Source organism: Mesoplodon mirus (assembly GCF_964341445.2).
Source record: "Mesoplodon mirus genome assembly, chromosome: 8".
Lineage (NCBI taxonomy): Eukaryota > Metazoa > Chordata > Mammalia > Artiodactyla > Ziphiidae > Mesoplodon > Mesoplodon mirus.
Window position 1 is genome coordinate 7,095,452 of NC_138984.1, and position 15,788 is coordinate 7,111,239.

General features: G+C 50.5%; 2 protein-coding genes across 2 annotated transcripts; both read right to left on the minus strand.

Annotated features, from left to right (window-relative positions):
• Window positions 1–10,203: 10,203 nt before the first annotated feature.
• On the minus strand, window positions 10,204–11,038 carry LOC309809773 (small ribosomal subunit protein eS6-like). Its single transcript, XM_082631205.1, has one exon. It carries the CDS (start codon window positions 11,010–11,012, stop codon window positions 10,299–10,301), a length of 714 nt encoding a protein of 237 aa, XP_082487331.1. The 5' UTR covers window positions 11,013–11,038; the 3' UTR covers window positions 10,204–10,298.
• Window positions 11,039–13,067: 2,029 nt separating this feature from the next.
• On the minus strand, window positions 13,068–15,453 carry NEU2 (neuraminidase 2; the record flags this gene model as incomplete). Its single annotated transcript, XM_082630388.1, is given in 6 exon segments — window positions 13,068–13,253; window positions 13,257–13,271; window positions 13,275–13,318; window positions 13,321–14,005; window positions 15,252–15,287; window positions 15,289–15,453. Coding segments are annotated over 6 exon segments (1,131 nt in total).
• Between the last annotated feature and the right edge of the window lie 335 nt (window positions 15,454–15,788).

Below are 15,788 nucleotides of genomic sequence, written 5' to 3' on the forward strand. Positions count from 1 at the left end.
CCAGGCCAATTAAATAGAAATCTCTGTGCTGGGGTGCAGACATCCCCTGGCTACTCCCACGGGCAGCTAAGACTGAGAGCTAGGCACCCACCCGCCTCCTCCTTGCCTGGGTATCACCCTGTCTCTTTGCCTTAACTGATGACTTTTTGGAATAAACTGTCCTCACTCACTGTCACATTGTCATCACCTCCCATTGAAACCTTCTCATCCGGGTCTCCAAGGACTTCCTTCTCTCAAGTCCTCGCCACGGCCTGTGACCCTGCAGGCCTCTCCCGCCTCCTTACAATTCTTTTCGTTGCTCCTCCAGTTTTTCATCTTCCTCTCTGACCGTCCCGTCTCATTCCCACCCTCTAATATACTGACATTTCCCCAGCTTGTGTTCTCGAACTTCTCTGTGTCTATCCCATGCTCTCAGGACATTTCCCCCACTTACGGCTTCCAACACTGCATTTCCCGCCCTGACCTCCTTCCTGAGCTCCCGTCCACACTTCCCGCTGCCTCCGTGCATATCCAATGGACACGTAAGCCCCACCTCATCTGGACTTTCCATCTTTACACCAAAAACCTCTTCTTCCACATGCATCGCTTATCTATGTAGATTACTGTCACCAAACTGCCCAGTCTCCCAAGCCAGAATCCAAGTGACATCTTCATCCCCACCCACATCTGATGGATCACTGAGCCATAGAACCCTCTGGAATCCACTCCCTTCGAGGCAGCCCCACCTGTGCTGGTTTCATTCCACTCTTGCACGATTTGGCCCCTGGACTTTTTAAGAGGAGCCTTCACCAGCCCGTCCTCCCTCAGGTTCCTTCCCACCCACCCATACCTGTCGTTCTGCCCTCTGCGTTTCTACCAGGGCTCTCTCTCTGTAAAATGCAAATCTGAGTCTGCCATTCCTCCAGGTGAAATCCCCCGATACCTTTCCTCTAATGTTGGATGAAATGCAAGCTTCCTGGCAGGTCACACCAAGTCCTTCAAGGTCCCCGGCTCGCCCACCTTTTTCATCCTCTCCCCCATTCATTCCAGCTCTGCTATGACCACATTGGGACCTCTCGTGTGTCCATTCATTCCTTCACTCATTCACTTAACAGATATTGACTGAGAGCCTGCCATGTGCCCAGACACTGCCCCAGACCCCAGGGCCCAAACCCTCTGCCATCTTGGAGTTTACACCCTACGTTGGGACTTGCCCTGTGCTGTGACACATCCACAGTCTAACTCCTTCCCAGCCAGGCAGGAAAACGGCAGACTCAGGAACCTGACCTCCTGGCTAGGCCACTTACCAGCTTGTAAAATCACGGTTAAGGGGCTTCCCTGGTGGCACAGTGGTTGAGAGTCCGCCTGCCGATGCAGGGGACATGGGTTCGTGCCCCGGTCCGGGAAGATCCCACATGCCGCAGAGCGGCTGGGCCCATGAGCCATGGCCGCTGAGCCTGCGCGTCCGGAGCCTGTGCTCCGCAGCGGGAGAGGCCACAACAGTGAGAGGCCCGTGTACCGCAAAAAAAAAAAAAAAAAAAAAAAAATCACGGTTAAGTAGCTTAACTCCTCTCTGCCTCAGTTTCTTCCTCTGTCAAATGGGGGTGATAACAGTGACCTGCCTCACAGGATTAAATGAGGGAATGCCTGCCAAGGGCTTGGAATAAGGCCTGCTGCACAGTCAGGCCTCAACAGACGTTCACTTTTGTTTTATACCCTCAGCTCAATGCCTAACACACAATGAGTATGTAATACACGCTTTCTTGTTGGATTAAAGAAGAAAAAACTATATTTAGCACATTGAAAGTTAGGTTCTCACTGAAAACCAGTGGCCCTGATGTTACAAAACCACCCTCAGAATGTCACTGAAAGATCTAGAAAGAAGAAAGATGCTGCCCACGTGGGAGGAATGTGATTCAGGTGACAAAGCCTAGCTGAGTGCCCTCTGACCCAGAGTTTCCTTGGGCAGAAGGGAGGGCTTGATGGCTCAACCAATGGCCCTTAAGGAGTGAAGGAAAAGGGAAGGAGGTGACAGTGGTCAGGTTGCCACCTTCTTTTGCTGGGACCCTTGAACTTCTAGTCCAAGACAGGGGTCATGGTGGGGATACCCACAGGGGCCTGATACAGTCCAGGCGAGGACTGTGTGAATCTAAGCCAGTCACCCGCCTCCTCAGGACTCTGTTCTGATCTCGTCAGATGAGCACAGTTCGAACAGGTAATATTCAAGGCCCTTCTGAGCTCTGCGATTCTAGAACTTTCTGTATGTGTGTCTACCTCTGGTCTTTAACCAGATTATAAACCACATCAGGGAGAAAACAAGGACCATGATTTATGAATTAAAGAACAAATGCATGACTTAATCATTTTTTCTGGGAGCTCAGCTGTGTAAAAGTATAAAAGGAGAAAAGCCATTTCAGGGAGTTTTAAGCTCATAGTGGGGAGTTGTGCTTTCCATTTACAAACTACACGTTTCAAGAGGATTCAACTATTCATCTTTGACTCAGTAATTCCTTTCAGGGGATTCAGTTTACAGAAATAACCACAGATAAGGACTAAGATGTACTCACAAAGGTATTCATCTCAGTGTATTTATAACAGGAAAAATGTATGTAACTTCAATTTCTTATATTCAAGGAATGGTTAATTAATTTGTGGTATGTCTCTCTGATGTATTATCTTTTGAGAGAAAATGATACGGAGGAAATGAGTATGATATAACGTCAAGTGGGGATAAAAAGCATGACTGATTTTTCAACATAAATCTCAGTTTGGGGAAAAAAAGAAAAGTTCACAGATAAAAGACCAGAAGAAAACGTGCTTCTGGTTAGTGGGATTATGGGTGTTTTTTTCTTGCTTCTTTGTACTTCCAAATGTTTGGCGTCTATTACTTTGAAACCCTCCTCTAAAAACAGTACAAAAATGGAATTTGAAAAAGTAACACCTTGCCAAAAGTACAGTCAGCTTTCTCACCTCTTCTTGGAGCAGCGTGATTTAAGTATCACATTTAAATGCTGGATTCCTTCCTTTCATCTTCTCGTGGTGGGGATGAGACACAGGTGGCAGTGTGGCCCCAAGCACTGAATTCTCACGATGCAGCCCAGGGGCCTTTGAGCGCTGAGCTCTCCAGCTCCTCCTGGCTCTGCATGAATCGCTGCTTTCTCAGGCACCCCAGGCTGGCAAGTCCGCAGACCAGGGCTACATCCCAGCTCCATCTCCTGCCTGCTCTGGTGAGACGATGAGGGAATGCCGGGGAAGGCGGCGTGGTGCCCAGGGGCTGAGGACACAGGCTCTGGGGACAGGCCAAGCAGAACTCCATGCCCCAGAACCCGCACGCACAAACCCCTTTGAACTTCTTGGATGTTCAGGAAGAGATGATGGAGACAATTCAGAACAGATGTGGGAATATTGGTCTGGGCTCAGAAAACCCATTTGCTCTGCTGGCCCGACCTCTAAGCGGCTGTGTGGTCTTGAGGAAGTCAACATGAAGAGCTGGTCCCTGGGGGAGGAGAGGATAGAAGAGAAACTCTGAGTCAGTGTCTGCATACGAGTGTGTGTGTGTGTGTGCACATGTGTGTGAGCATGTGTGTGTGGCTTTGGCATGATTAAAACTCTTGGGGGAGAGGCAGACTCTGCCATGACTGTGATGGACCGCACCAAAGACGATTCTTGTGGCTTTTTCACTTTTGGTCTTGACAAATTTCAGACAGTGTCCGCTGTCATGAGACAGGCTGTCCAGTGGTTGACCTGTCCCATGATCTTCCTGCACCTGGCACATACATTTGTAAAAAGGACAAAGGCAGGTGTTGGACTTGCCAAGAGCGGAGGGCGGCTGCCTCCGGATGGAGGGCCCGTGCACACAAAGGCTGCAGAAACTCTTTGTGCAGCTTTATGACTTTAGAATCTTGTAAAAATTCATTGGCAGCCTTTCTGTTAGGTTACACTAATTAGAAACATATATTTAAGCTACGGAATGGCCAAGGAGGGACCAGACTCACCTGCCAAGGGCCCGTAGATGCTGTGGTTCAGCGCAAGGATTTGTGACAGAGGAAGGGGGTTCGTTGAGCCAGGGTCAGGGGTGGACCACGGCTAACAGAGGAGGGCACAGCTGTAAGAGACCAGCAGAAAACGAGTGGGCTGCAACCCACTGGCACCAAGAGAAAGTTCATTGAGACCCCGTGGACTTTATTCCAGGCCCAAAGAACATCCTCTTCTCATTGTTTTGACCAAGTTAGACAGGTATGCCCAGCCGTACCTTCTCCTCTGCAGGCAGAGAGAAAGCCTGGGCAAGGAGGAACTTTGCCAACCTCTCACTTCACCACCATCATCTGGGGTCCAGGTCTTAAATCCCACCAGCGCCCCCTGTGTCCGTGAGACCACCAGGGTAGCAAAGAAGGTCTTGCAGAGCTGAGAGGAGCTTCCTGCATCTTAAATAAAGTACTGATCAGGCTGGGCTCTATACCAGGGTTTCTCCAACTTCTCAAACTTTCGCACGCATCGGAATCATCCAGAGGGCTTGTTAAAACCCAGCTTGCTGGGCCCTGCCCCCAGGATTTCAGATTCAGAAGGTCTGGCGGATTCAGTAGGACCTAAGAGTTTGCATTTCTCACAACTCCACAGGTGATGTTACTGCTCTGGGGCCCATGCTGTGGGAGCCTCTGCTCTGTGGGGCAGGAGGAAACCCATGAGGTGGACCGCAAAGGCAACACCAGGGAAAGGCCAGAGGCTCAGTTCTCGGGGGCTGGCAGCCAGCTGGACGCTGGTGAGGACCTGGGTCCACAGCTGTGGCTCCTTGAAGTGTGTTGTTGTTTCTCCTGGGCTTCCGCTCGTGTCACCCCTGTCATTCTTGACCACGTTTACATTCTCTATATCACTAACCTGTACAGAGTTGCATTTCCCTCTAAGTTGCTTATGTGTCTGTCATCCACTTTATCCCATGACATCCAAGTTTCTTGGGGACAGTGGCTCTGTCTTGTCACCATTGAATCCCCAGCTCCCAGAACAACATCTGGTCCATGGCTGACACAATACCCCATTGTGTATCGGTGGCCTTAGCCATCCCAGGGAAGCAAAGTGAACTCTTGGCACCTGGAGCGGGTGGTATGGGAAGGGTGGCCTTGGCCATGTCGCTGACCCTGCTCTGCTTCCTGAGTCCTTAGCGGACGGGTTCTGCAAAGTCTCAGCAATGTGTGTGGCCATAGGAGAGGCCACAGCATGTAGCTCTCAATTCTCCACTGTCATTTCCCGTGAGCCTTCAGGCGTCTGGACAGTACAAAGAGGCAAATAAATGGGGACGTGATGGAAATGATGACCCTGTCCTGGGGGTTCTTAATAGTAACAAGAGCTCTGACTCCTTGGCGCTGATCGTGTTTCTGAGCTCTGGTCTCTGGACAGCAAGGTATCTGGTGGCCTCCTCCCCCTTTGAGGAGGTCCCTGGTCCTCAGGAATCCTGCCCCTATTAGAGAGGCAGGGGCTGTAGAGATGGCCCAGGATGCAGTCGGACTCCACGGATCCTTCACATGGGGCTAGTTGTTGGAGGATGGCTGCTATTTGACCATGAATAAAAGGACCCGGATGGGGCTGAGGATTCTTAGGATACTGGTGAGCTTGGCCTTGCTTTCAATAGGCCATGAAGGCCTGGGTGCTACCCTCCTGCCCACAGAGAGTAACTCTTGGGACATGGCCCAGGTTGCTGTGGGCTGACTGGCTGCAGTGGAAGGTTGCCATGGTAACATAGTCTATCTACCCTCTCCTGGGGGTTTGGAGGATGGAGTCCTTGCCAGATCATGAAGATCCTGGGATGGATGGGGGATTCTGCAATCTCGGGAAAGGTTGTGACAACAGGGGTGAGAGATGTCAAAACTCCTCTGTCTGTTCCCTTGAGCCATCAGATGTCAGGATTGACCAAAGAGAGGAATTAAATGAAGACATGACAGAAAGGATCCCTTTTCTAGCTTCTCTTTTTCTATATGTTTTTTGGCCACTGCAACCTTGAGGTGTCCTGGGATGTGTTGTCTCTCAGAGCTGAGCACAGAAGCACCCCCTTCTCAGTTGCTGAGGCAAGAAGAGCAGGGTTGTACTGTTTTTTTGTCACTGTAACAAACCCCCGCCCACTTGGTGGCTTAAAACCACACTCATTCTCCTCTAGTTCTGAAGGGCACACGTCTAAAATCAGTTTCCCTGGGCTAACGTCAAGTTATGAGCAGGGCCACGTCTCCTCCAGAGTCCTTCCTTGCTTTTCCAGCCCCCAGAGCTGCATTGCTTGTGTTCCTTGGCTTGTGGCTTCTTCCATCTTTGAAGCCAGCAGAGTAGCGCTTTGTTTCAGTGTCACGTCCTCACTGTCTGTAGTCAACCCTCCCCCTTCCTCCCTGTGCTATGGACATGTGATCACGTCTATGTCCCACCCGGCTCACTCAGGATGGTCTCCCCACCTCAAGATCCCCAACTTAATCCCATCTGCAAAGTCCCTTTAGCCATGTAAGGCCACAGTCACAGATGCTAGGGATCAGGATGTGGACAACTTTAGGGGTCATTACTCAGCCCACATACAGGCCTTGTCAGGGCCTTGGTGCCTCCTCCCCAGTGGCAGGTATGTCAGCAGCCATACCAGCTCCCCAGCCTCAGAATCCCTTCCTCAGTGGCTTCCCAGAGCTGGTCCCCCAGGCCCCAGGAGTTCAGGCCACAGTCGCTGTTCCTGGAAGACCAAGAAATAAATGTGGAGAGGCTCCTGTCACCATCACAGTCGAAAAGGCCATACCAGAGGCTGCAATTGAAGGTGGCGTGCAGACAGAGGGGCCGCACAGGGGAGCTGCACTGATCTGAGGTGGGCACTAGCTGCTCTGAGATGAATACCTGTGAGAACTGGGGCCAAGGGGGCTCTCCAAACCTGGAGCCCCAGGTCTCCCTGCCTTTGCTATGGGGAGTGCGGGCAAGGCCATGCTTCCCTGCTCCCTGCTGTGTCTGTGCCCTGCTTCTGGGGTCACCAGGCAGAGCACCGAACAGGGCTGCTCCACCAGCCTCCATCCAGCTTGGGCCTGGCAGTGGATGTACAGTGGCCATGCACAAGTGTACACAAACACACACACACACACATGCACACTGCACCAGCCCCAATGGCCATGCACAAGAGTAAACACACACACACACACACACACACACACACACACTGCACCAGCTCCAGGTGACCCAGGCAGGGTCACTGGGCTGAAAACTGGCCAAGGCCCTCACCCAAAATGTGGCACAGCCTGGACCCGTGTAATTGATTTGGGGGCCCATCTCCCCCAGCCTTCAGAGTCTGAACTATTTCCAACATTTTCACCCCAGCTGTCCAGGCCTGAAGCACACATTCTTTGTGTTTGCTTGTTTATTCATTTGTTTGACAAGTGGTTTTTAGGGGAAGTTAGGAGGAAGGGAGGGGCCTGCTGGAACTGTGTATCAATCTGTGTGTGTGTGTGTGTGTGTCTCTAAGGACACAAATTACAGTAAAAATTCAGTTTCACTAAATGTATCCTGGATTGGATCCCAGAACAGAAAAAGGACATTGGTGGAAAAACTGGTGAAATCTGAATAAAGTCTAGAATTTAGTTAATAGTAATGTACCAATGTTAACCTCTCAGTTTTGACAATTGTACCACAGTTATGTAAGATGTGAACATCAGGGTAGACTGGGTGTGGGGTGTTCGGGAACACTCCGTACTATCTTTGCAACTTTTCCATAAATCTAAAATTATTCCTCCCCAGAAGTTTATTAAAAATATTCAGTTCCAGGGCCTCCCTGGTGGCACAGTGGTTGAGAGTCCGCCTGCTGATGCAGGGGACACGGGTTCGTGCCCCGGTCTGGGAAGATCCCACATGCCGTGGAGCGGCTGGGCCCGTGAGCCATGGCCGCTGAGCCTGCGCGTCCGGAGCCTGTGCTCTGCAACGGGAGAGGCCACAACAGTGAGAGGCCTGCATACCGAAAAAAAAAAAAAATTCAGTTCCAAAGTTTTACAACCCAATACAATATATTGATTTGGAGGTTTAACTACCAAATCCACTATTCAGTTCAAAGTTTATTTTTTTATTGAGGTATAACATACATAGAGTGAGGTACACAAATCTTGTGTTCACAGGTCGTTGAGTTTTTAATATACGGAATCAGCCACCTAACCAGCACCAGATCAAACAAGAGAATGTCCCCAGCACCCAGAAGTCTCCTAGCCCCTTCTTAGTGAACAGTTCTCCTCCACAGAGCTGGCCACTCCTGAGTTATAAGCATAGATTGGTTTTGCCTGTTCTTGAATTTCATATAAATAAAATCATAAAGTGTGTACTCTTTTGAGTCTGTCTTCTTTCACTCAACATAATGGCTGAAAATCGTCCATGCTATTGTGTGTAGCAGTTCATTCCTTTATTGTTGTGTAATATTCCCCAATTTAGCTCTCCATTCTACTTTTTACTGACATTTGGGTTGTTTTCAGTTTGGCACTTTCATGAATGAAGCTGCCATAAACATTCGTATATGTGTCTTTGACAGCTGTATGTATTCGTTTCTCTTCGAAATATATTTCAGAGTGAAATTGCTGGGTCCTGGAGTATTTCACATTCAGTTTTAGTAGATATTACCACACAGCTCTCCAAAGTGGTTGTACCAGTTACACTTCCTCCAGAAACGTCTGAGTGTTCTGGTTGCTTCACATCCTTGCCAATACTTGCTGTTGTCCATCCTTTCAATTTTAGTCATTCTAGTGATAAGCATCTCAGGGTTTTAATGTGCATTTCGCTGATGAACATGTGTTTGGCTGCCTTGAGGACATCCTCTTTTGTGAAGTGACTGTTTAAGCCTTTTGCCCATTTTTACTGGCTTGTCTTTTTCTCATTGATTTGTAGGAGCTCTTTATATATTCTGGACACAAGTCCTTTGTCAGATATATGTATTCTAAATATTTTCATCCCATTTATGGCTTTTCTTTTCACTCTCTTGATAGTGTCTTCTGATGAGTAGGTCAGCTCAGCTTTAGCCTAATTAACTGTTGCTTTATTTGTTTTTTCATTCAAATCAGAAGACTTTGGCATTCATGTACATTTAGAACTAGAAGGAACTTTAGAGATTATTTGTGCCAGTGTGTTTTTTTTAATAAATTTATTTATTTTATTTATTTATTTTGGGCCGCGTCGGGTCTTCGTTGCTGCATGTGTGCTTTCTATAGTTGTGGTGAGCGGGAGCTACTCTTCATTGTAGTGCATGGGCTTCTCATTGCAGTGGCTTCTCTTGGTGCGGAGCACGGACTCTAGGCATGCGGGCTTCAGTAGTTGAGGCACGCAGGCTCAGTAGTTGTGGCCTACGGGCTCTAGAGCGCAGGCTCAGTAGTTGTGGTGCACAGGCTTAGTTGCTCTGCACGTGCCAGTGCTTCTTGATCTTTATGCTCACTGGAATAACTTGAGGAGCTTTTGAAAAAATACCTATGTTTGGGCATCAGCATAATTTAAGAGCTCCCCAGAGAATTTTTTTTTAAATTTCAACATCACTGATTTCTGTTCTTTTTTAAAAATATTTTATTTATTTATTTATTTATTTACATTTTTTGTTTGTTTGTTTTTGGCTGCATCAGGTCTTAGTTGTGGCACACAGGATCTTTCACTGAGGCATGTGGGCTCCTCTCTAGTTGTGGCCTGCAGGTTTTTCTCTCTTTAGTTGTGGCATGTGGGCCCGAGTGCGTGGGCTCAGTAGTTGTGGCATGCAGGCTCTCTTGTTGAGGCACACGAGCTCAATAGTTCTGGCACGCAAGCTTAGTTGCCCCCCAGCATGTGGGATCTTAGTTCCCTGACCAGGGATCGAACATGCATCCCCTTCATTGGAGTGAGGATTCTTTCCCACCGGACCACCAGGGAAGCCCCTCCCCAGGGAATTCTAATAAGCAGTTGGCTTTGAGACCCACTGACCTCTGTGAAAGGAGAGAGTTTAAGAGAGTGATGCTTTGCTTGGCAGTAGCCAGATGCCTTATCTTATTCCTGCTTCATCTCAAGACTTTAACAGATGATTGACTCTTCCAGGATAATCAACAGAGGTCAACCCTGGCACAATTTTTAGTGGGTCTTTCCCTCTTAAACCTCTGGTGTGCCTGGTACAGTCCTGGTTAATGCCCATTGTCTTGGTATAACTATTAATAGCATCATCCTTTCACTCTCAAAAGTGTCCCAGTTGGGATACTACACTATAGGGCTGCCTCCCCGCCCTTAAACTTCTTTTTTTTTTTTTTGTTTTTTTGATGTCTGATCTTATTTATTTGTTACTCTTAGAACATCTCATTTTTGACTGGACTCAGACTTAGAAGTAGAAGCTCTCAGAGAGGACAGCCTCCGTCTCTTGGCAAAATCTGTTCCTGGCGTTTTTCTTTGGCCTCCTTCATTCTCTTGGCCAAAAGTTTAGCATATTCTGCAGCCTCTTCCTTGTTTTTCTTAGTACACTGTTTCTTCACAGCAATTCGCCGACGTTTGTGTTGCAGAACTCGTGGGGTAACAAGATGCTGAATCTTGGGTGCTTTGGTCCTAGGTTTCTTACCTTCTTTATTTAGGGGCTTTCTCACAACATACTGGCGGACATCATCTTCTTTAGAGAGATTGAAAAGTTTGCAGATTCTGCTAGCTCTTCTGGGCCCCAGGCGACGAGGCACAGTAGTATCAGTGAGTCCAGGAATATCCTTCTCCCCTTTTTTTACAATGACCAAATTGAGAACGCTCAGATTGGCATCCACAATGCAACCCCGTACAGATTTGCGCTTTCTTTCTCCAGTCCTCCTTGGTCTGTAACAGGAATGTCCCTTACTCAGTAGCAGGCGGACGCGGCCATGGGTCAAGACACCCTGCTTCATGGGGAAACCCTGTCTGTCGTTCCCACCACTGATTCGGACCATATAGTCCTTCCATTCTTCACCCAGAACGTCAGCAGCAACTTCTGTGGCCATACGCTTCTCATAAAAGGTACGAAGTTTTCGTTCATCGTCCACTTCAATGAGTTTCTGGCAGCCAGTGGCCGGGAAAGAGATGTTCAGCTTCATTCTGAAGCGGCCGACCGCCTCCGAGGCACCACGAAAAAGAGCCGCCCTTAAACTTCTTGAGGGTGCCCTGCCCCTGGTTTGCAAGCCCTCTCCTCACTCTCCTAATTTGGCCTCAGCCCCCCACTTAGCAGTTCCTTTTGTAGGGTTTGGAAGCCACCAGGATGGCATCCCCCAAACAGAGGGGCCTAACTTTCCATCCCAGCAATGGCCAGGCCCTAATTCCTCATCCTTACAGCTGGATTTCTTTTTTTTTTTTTTTTTTGCGGTACATGGGCCTCTCACTGCTGTGGCCTCTCCCGTTGCGGAGCACAGGCTCCGGACGTGCAGGCTCAGCCGCCATGGCTCACGGGCCCAGCCGCTCCGCAGCATGTGGGATCCTCCCAGACCGGGGCACGAACCCGCGTCCCCTGCATCGGCAGGCAGACTCTCAACCACTGCGCCACCAGGGAAGCCCCAGCTGGATTTCTTAAAATCCTACCCAGAGAAGCAGAACCAGGAGGCCAGTGCGGGAACCACACCCAGAACTAAAGCCACATCCCCAGCTCTCCACACTGCGAACAATCCATCTAACCACTGCCTGGCCTCATGGAGACACGGCTCAGCCATAAGAAACCACAGCTGTTGTCATTGATCCCCCGTCATCAAACCGTTAGACTGCTCTCATTAATAAAAGAGCTGATTAGAGGAGCTCTGATGGGGGCGGAGCGCAAGTCCACTCTACCACAGGGACAAGCGACAAAGGCCCCTGAAGACCCCGGAGGTCAGACAAGAGTCAGCGTCCTCCACCCAGGAGGGGCCCTCTCTCAGGGGGTTGTCACCTCAGGACAACCTGGGGGTAGCCTTCTCCCGCTCTTTCTCCACAGCAAGGACTATACAACACAGAACCCCCTCCCCTCTTAGCCTCCACATGGTGACATACTTGTCACCCCGAAGACTGAGTGCCCCAGAGCAGCTCTGTGCCACAGGCACACATCCAACAGCCCACCCCCTCCCTCCCTCTCCATTCTTCTGAATTACCTGATTCATTGGAATTTTGTTCCTACCTTTAGCCACATCACCTATAGAAGAATAACTTATGATGAGTGTAGTGGGTAGAGTGGTGGCCCCCAAAGATATATGCATGTCCTAACCCCAGAGCCTGTGAATGTGACATTATTTGGAAAAGAGTCTTTGCAGATGTAATTAAGTGAAGGATTATCCTAGATCACCCTGGATTATCCAGGTGGGCACTAAATCCAATGACAAGTGTCCTTAGAAGATACAGAAGAGAAAGCAGGAAGGAAGAGAAACCATGAGAAGATGGAGACAGACATGAAAGTGATGCAGCCACAAGCCAAGGGAGGCCTGGGGCCACCAGAAGCTGGAAGAGGCCAGGAAGCACTCTCGCCTAGAGCCTTGGGAGGGAGCACAGCCCTTTGAACACCTTGATTTTGGACTTCTAGCCTCCAGAACTGTGAGAGAGCAAATTTCTGTGGTTTTAAGCCACTAAATGGGTGGTACTTTGTTACAGCAGCCCTGGGAAACTAACACAACAACCTAAGCCAGCTTACTTTTCCTAGACTCTGCCTTACCTCGCTGCAGTGCTGTTCCCTATGCTCCCTGCTCGAAAGCATTGAGGACACGCACAGAGACATGGACAGACAGACACACACGCACACAAACATACGCACACACACAAAAACATATGCACATATCTTTGCTAATTTACAGCTTTGTCCCAGCCTTTGCCCAGGAACGTGATGAGCATTTGCTAAGAAGAAATGGGCTGGACTAGATAATTTATCAAGACCTGCAGAAAATCTGGGCTGGGGGGAGCAGGTAGGCTGAACCAAGGGGCTCCAGGAGGCCAGGTTCCTTCAGTTTCTGGGCTGCAAATAGAATCCTCTGGAAAAGCTGAGACAGCGCAGGTGGAAAGGAGCCCAGAGACAGACTCGCACTTGCACACCTTCGACAAAGGGAACAGAGAGGCAGCCTCCCAGGTCCAGAGGGCACCGGGAGGGAGGAAACCACCAGCCTCTCAGTGGGGAGAGCCCTCTTGGGCTGTACACAGCGGGCTCACTGCAGCAAAAATTCAGCTGGGAAGGCCTGTTTCAGGGTGAACATGACGAAGACGATCTCCTTGTAATCATCCGATTCGTACAGACACCCAAACTGGGGTGACCCATTGGGGCCGGCGCCCATTCTCTGGAGGTCTGAGTAAGCGCAGCTGGCTGGGGCCAGCAGGGTGGGCTCTGACCAGGCCTAGGGCGCGGGGGGCTGTCAATTGAGGTACACGCCCAGGTTGGCTCTCCCCCGTGGGTCACTCAGTGCGTGTAGAGCAGCCACCGGTCTGGGGATTCTGATCCTGCACAGGGGCTGGGGAAGCCAAGGATGCTCCCTTGGCAGCTGTGGGGAGCCTCCACGAGCCTCTGCACTGGCTGGGTCTCCCCGACATCGAGCTCGTCGTTGGTACTCTGGACCTGGACCCTGGCTCGGAGGGGGCTTCTCGCGTTCAGGTACACAACCCTCCATTTTGCATCCCCAACTTGGGCCACCTGGCATTCCAGGGTGTCCCGGGCCACGAATTTCCCTCTCGCCCACGTGTTCCCGTGGTCGTGGCTGACCAGGCAGAAGGCGGAAGGGGTAGGCGCCTGCAGGGAGGGACGGTTGCAGTAAGCGTAGGCTGGCACCACCAGGCTCTGCGTCAGGTTGTGCAGCTGCAGACAGTGTCCCGGGCCCATCGCAAAAGTGGCCCAGTCCTTGTGGGCCGGGCCAATGACGGAGCCCGTGAGGTCCCTGACGGGGCTCCAGGACCTCCCGTGGTCGGTGCTGGTGACATGGCACAGCCGTGTCAAGTTGACCCTGGTGTGGGGCTGGTGGTGCTCCGACACCTGCCCAGGGACGGCAATGAAGAAGAGGAAAACCGTCCCCGTCTTCTCGTCGTACAGGGGGCTTGGGTTCATGGAGTGGTGGCCCTCCATCTGGGCTTGGGCCACCGCCTCCTGTGCATGCCACTGCAAGTGAGGAGAGAAGGAGAAGCACAGCTTGGGAACGGCCAGTGACAGTGACAGAGGCTGCACTCTGGGGGGCAGTGTGTCTCATGGGGTTAGGATCAAGGGTCATGGAGGAGAACTCTTGGTCCAGGGCTCATTCACCCTCACAACACCTCCCAGAGCGGGACCCAGGGCTCCGCCTCACTCCCTCCGAGACAGCCAACCCCACCCAGTCCCACCAGCATACATCCAGGACACCTATGATGCACTAGACCTCAAGTACAAAGATGATTCAGGCACCAGCCGTTCGCAGCTCCATCCTGGCTCCTTCAACCTACCAGCTCAGTCCAGCTTCCCATTCTTGAAAAGTAAAGCCCTAGTAATAACTACTGTGTGTGACAGAATATGACAGTCGCCTCCCACCTTCTCTACACCATCCTCTATTAATGTAGCCTAGGAGGGGGCAGCGCCTCGATGCTAGGACTCACAGTGAGTTTCCACAGTCCCCGGGCGTATGTCATAGATGCTGCAGCTCTGCTGTCTATCCCTATTCATTAATAGCTATCCCCCAGTGAGAGTTTCTCAGGACAGACACCGTGCCAAGAGTCTAATGTCCATAGTCTCATCTAACCCTAACCTCTAACTCCTGGGGGATAGGTATTACGATCTCCATCTTACATCTATAGAGCGAGAGGCTTAGATAAGGTAGATGAGCTGCCCAAGGCCGTACTCCTGGTAAGTCCTGGTAGAACCGGGACTTGAACCCAGGTCCATCTGCTTCAAACCCATGCTCTAAACAACTACAAGGACATAATGACCACAAAGTAAAGATAATAATGATATTAAACGCTTCATATGTGAAAAGCCAGCTTTGAGTGTCTTCATCAGAATTACTTGATCTACATGCTGGAACTTCAGGACGCAAGCAATCACCCCAACAACCCACCCCAGGTTAATTTTACTCAAAGGATCAACTATCTCCCAGTTATGTGACGCTGAACTAGTCCTCCCTCAGGTTCTCAAGGATGTAGGGAAACCTTTCCAAAATCAGTTTCCCTGACTGACTTGTAATAAAACAGATGCAGCCAGGCCAGCCGGACTTGTTCAGGGTGAACCCATGTGAGATCCGGGCGATCAACTGGGGATACCTTCTCTGTCCCATCCTTGACGGTTCCCTGGGTCCCTCTGTCCCCCAGACCTCAGCCATCTAAGGATGAGCTGGTCCCCGTATCCCCGGCAGAGCAATCACAGCCACTTCCTGCCTTACCCGGACCTGGTGGGTGGACGCATTGTAGCTTCCCCTTGCGCAGGACAATTAGCTTCGCGTGCTCATCCTTCTTGCTTGTCCGCTCTTCCACAAAGGCCAGCAGGGTCTTCTGCTGAGGCAGGTAAAGCAGAGCGGGGATCCTGTAGGCATGGGCTTCCAACTGGAACACTCTCTCCCTCTGCAGGATGGGGCAGGACGCCATGGGGCTTGAAGGAGGGCACAGGAAGAGGAGATGAGTCCCCTGCGGTCACGTCCTGAGATGGGGCCAGAGCCGCCCTCCGGGGCAGGTGGAGCTCACCTCACAGGTAAGCTGACGGATGCTGGGTGGCCTGTCCTCCTCCCACACAGGGTTCATCCCCCTTTATTGCACTCCAAGCCCCTGTTTACCGACCTTCACATGCCTCCCACTGAGTCTGGCAGCACCTCTGTCCCTGAGACGTTAGGAGCAGGTATTTGGAAAAGAGTGTTTTGTGTTGCATTTTTCTTACAAGTTGACAAACCTCCTTATAACAGATTTGTGATAACCTGCAACTGGTT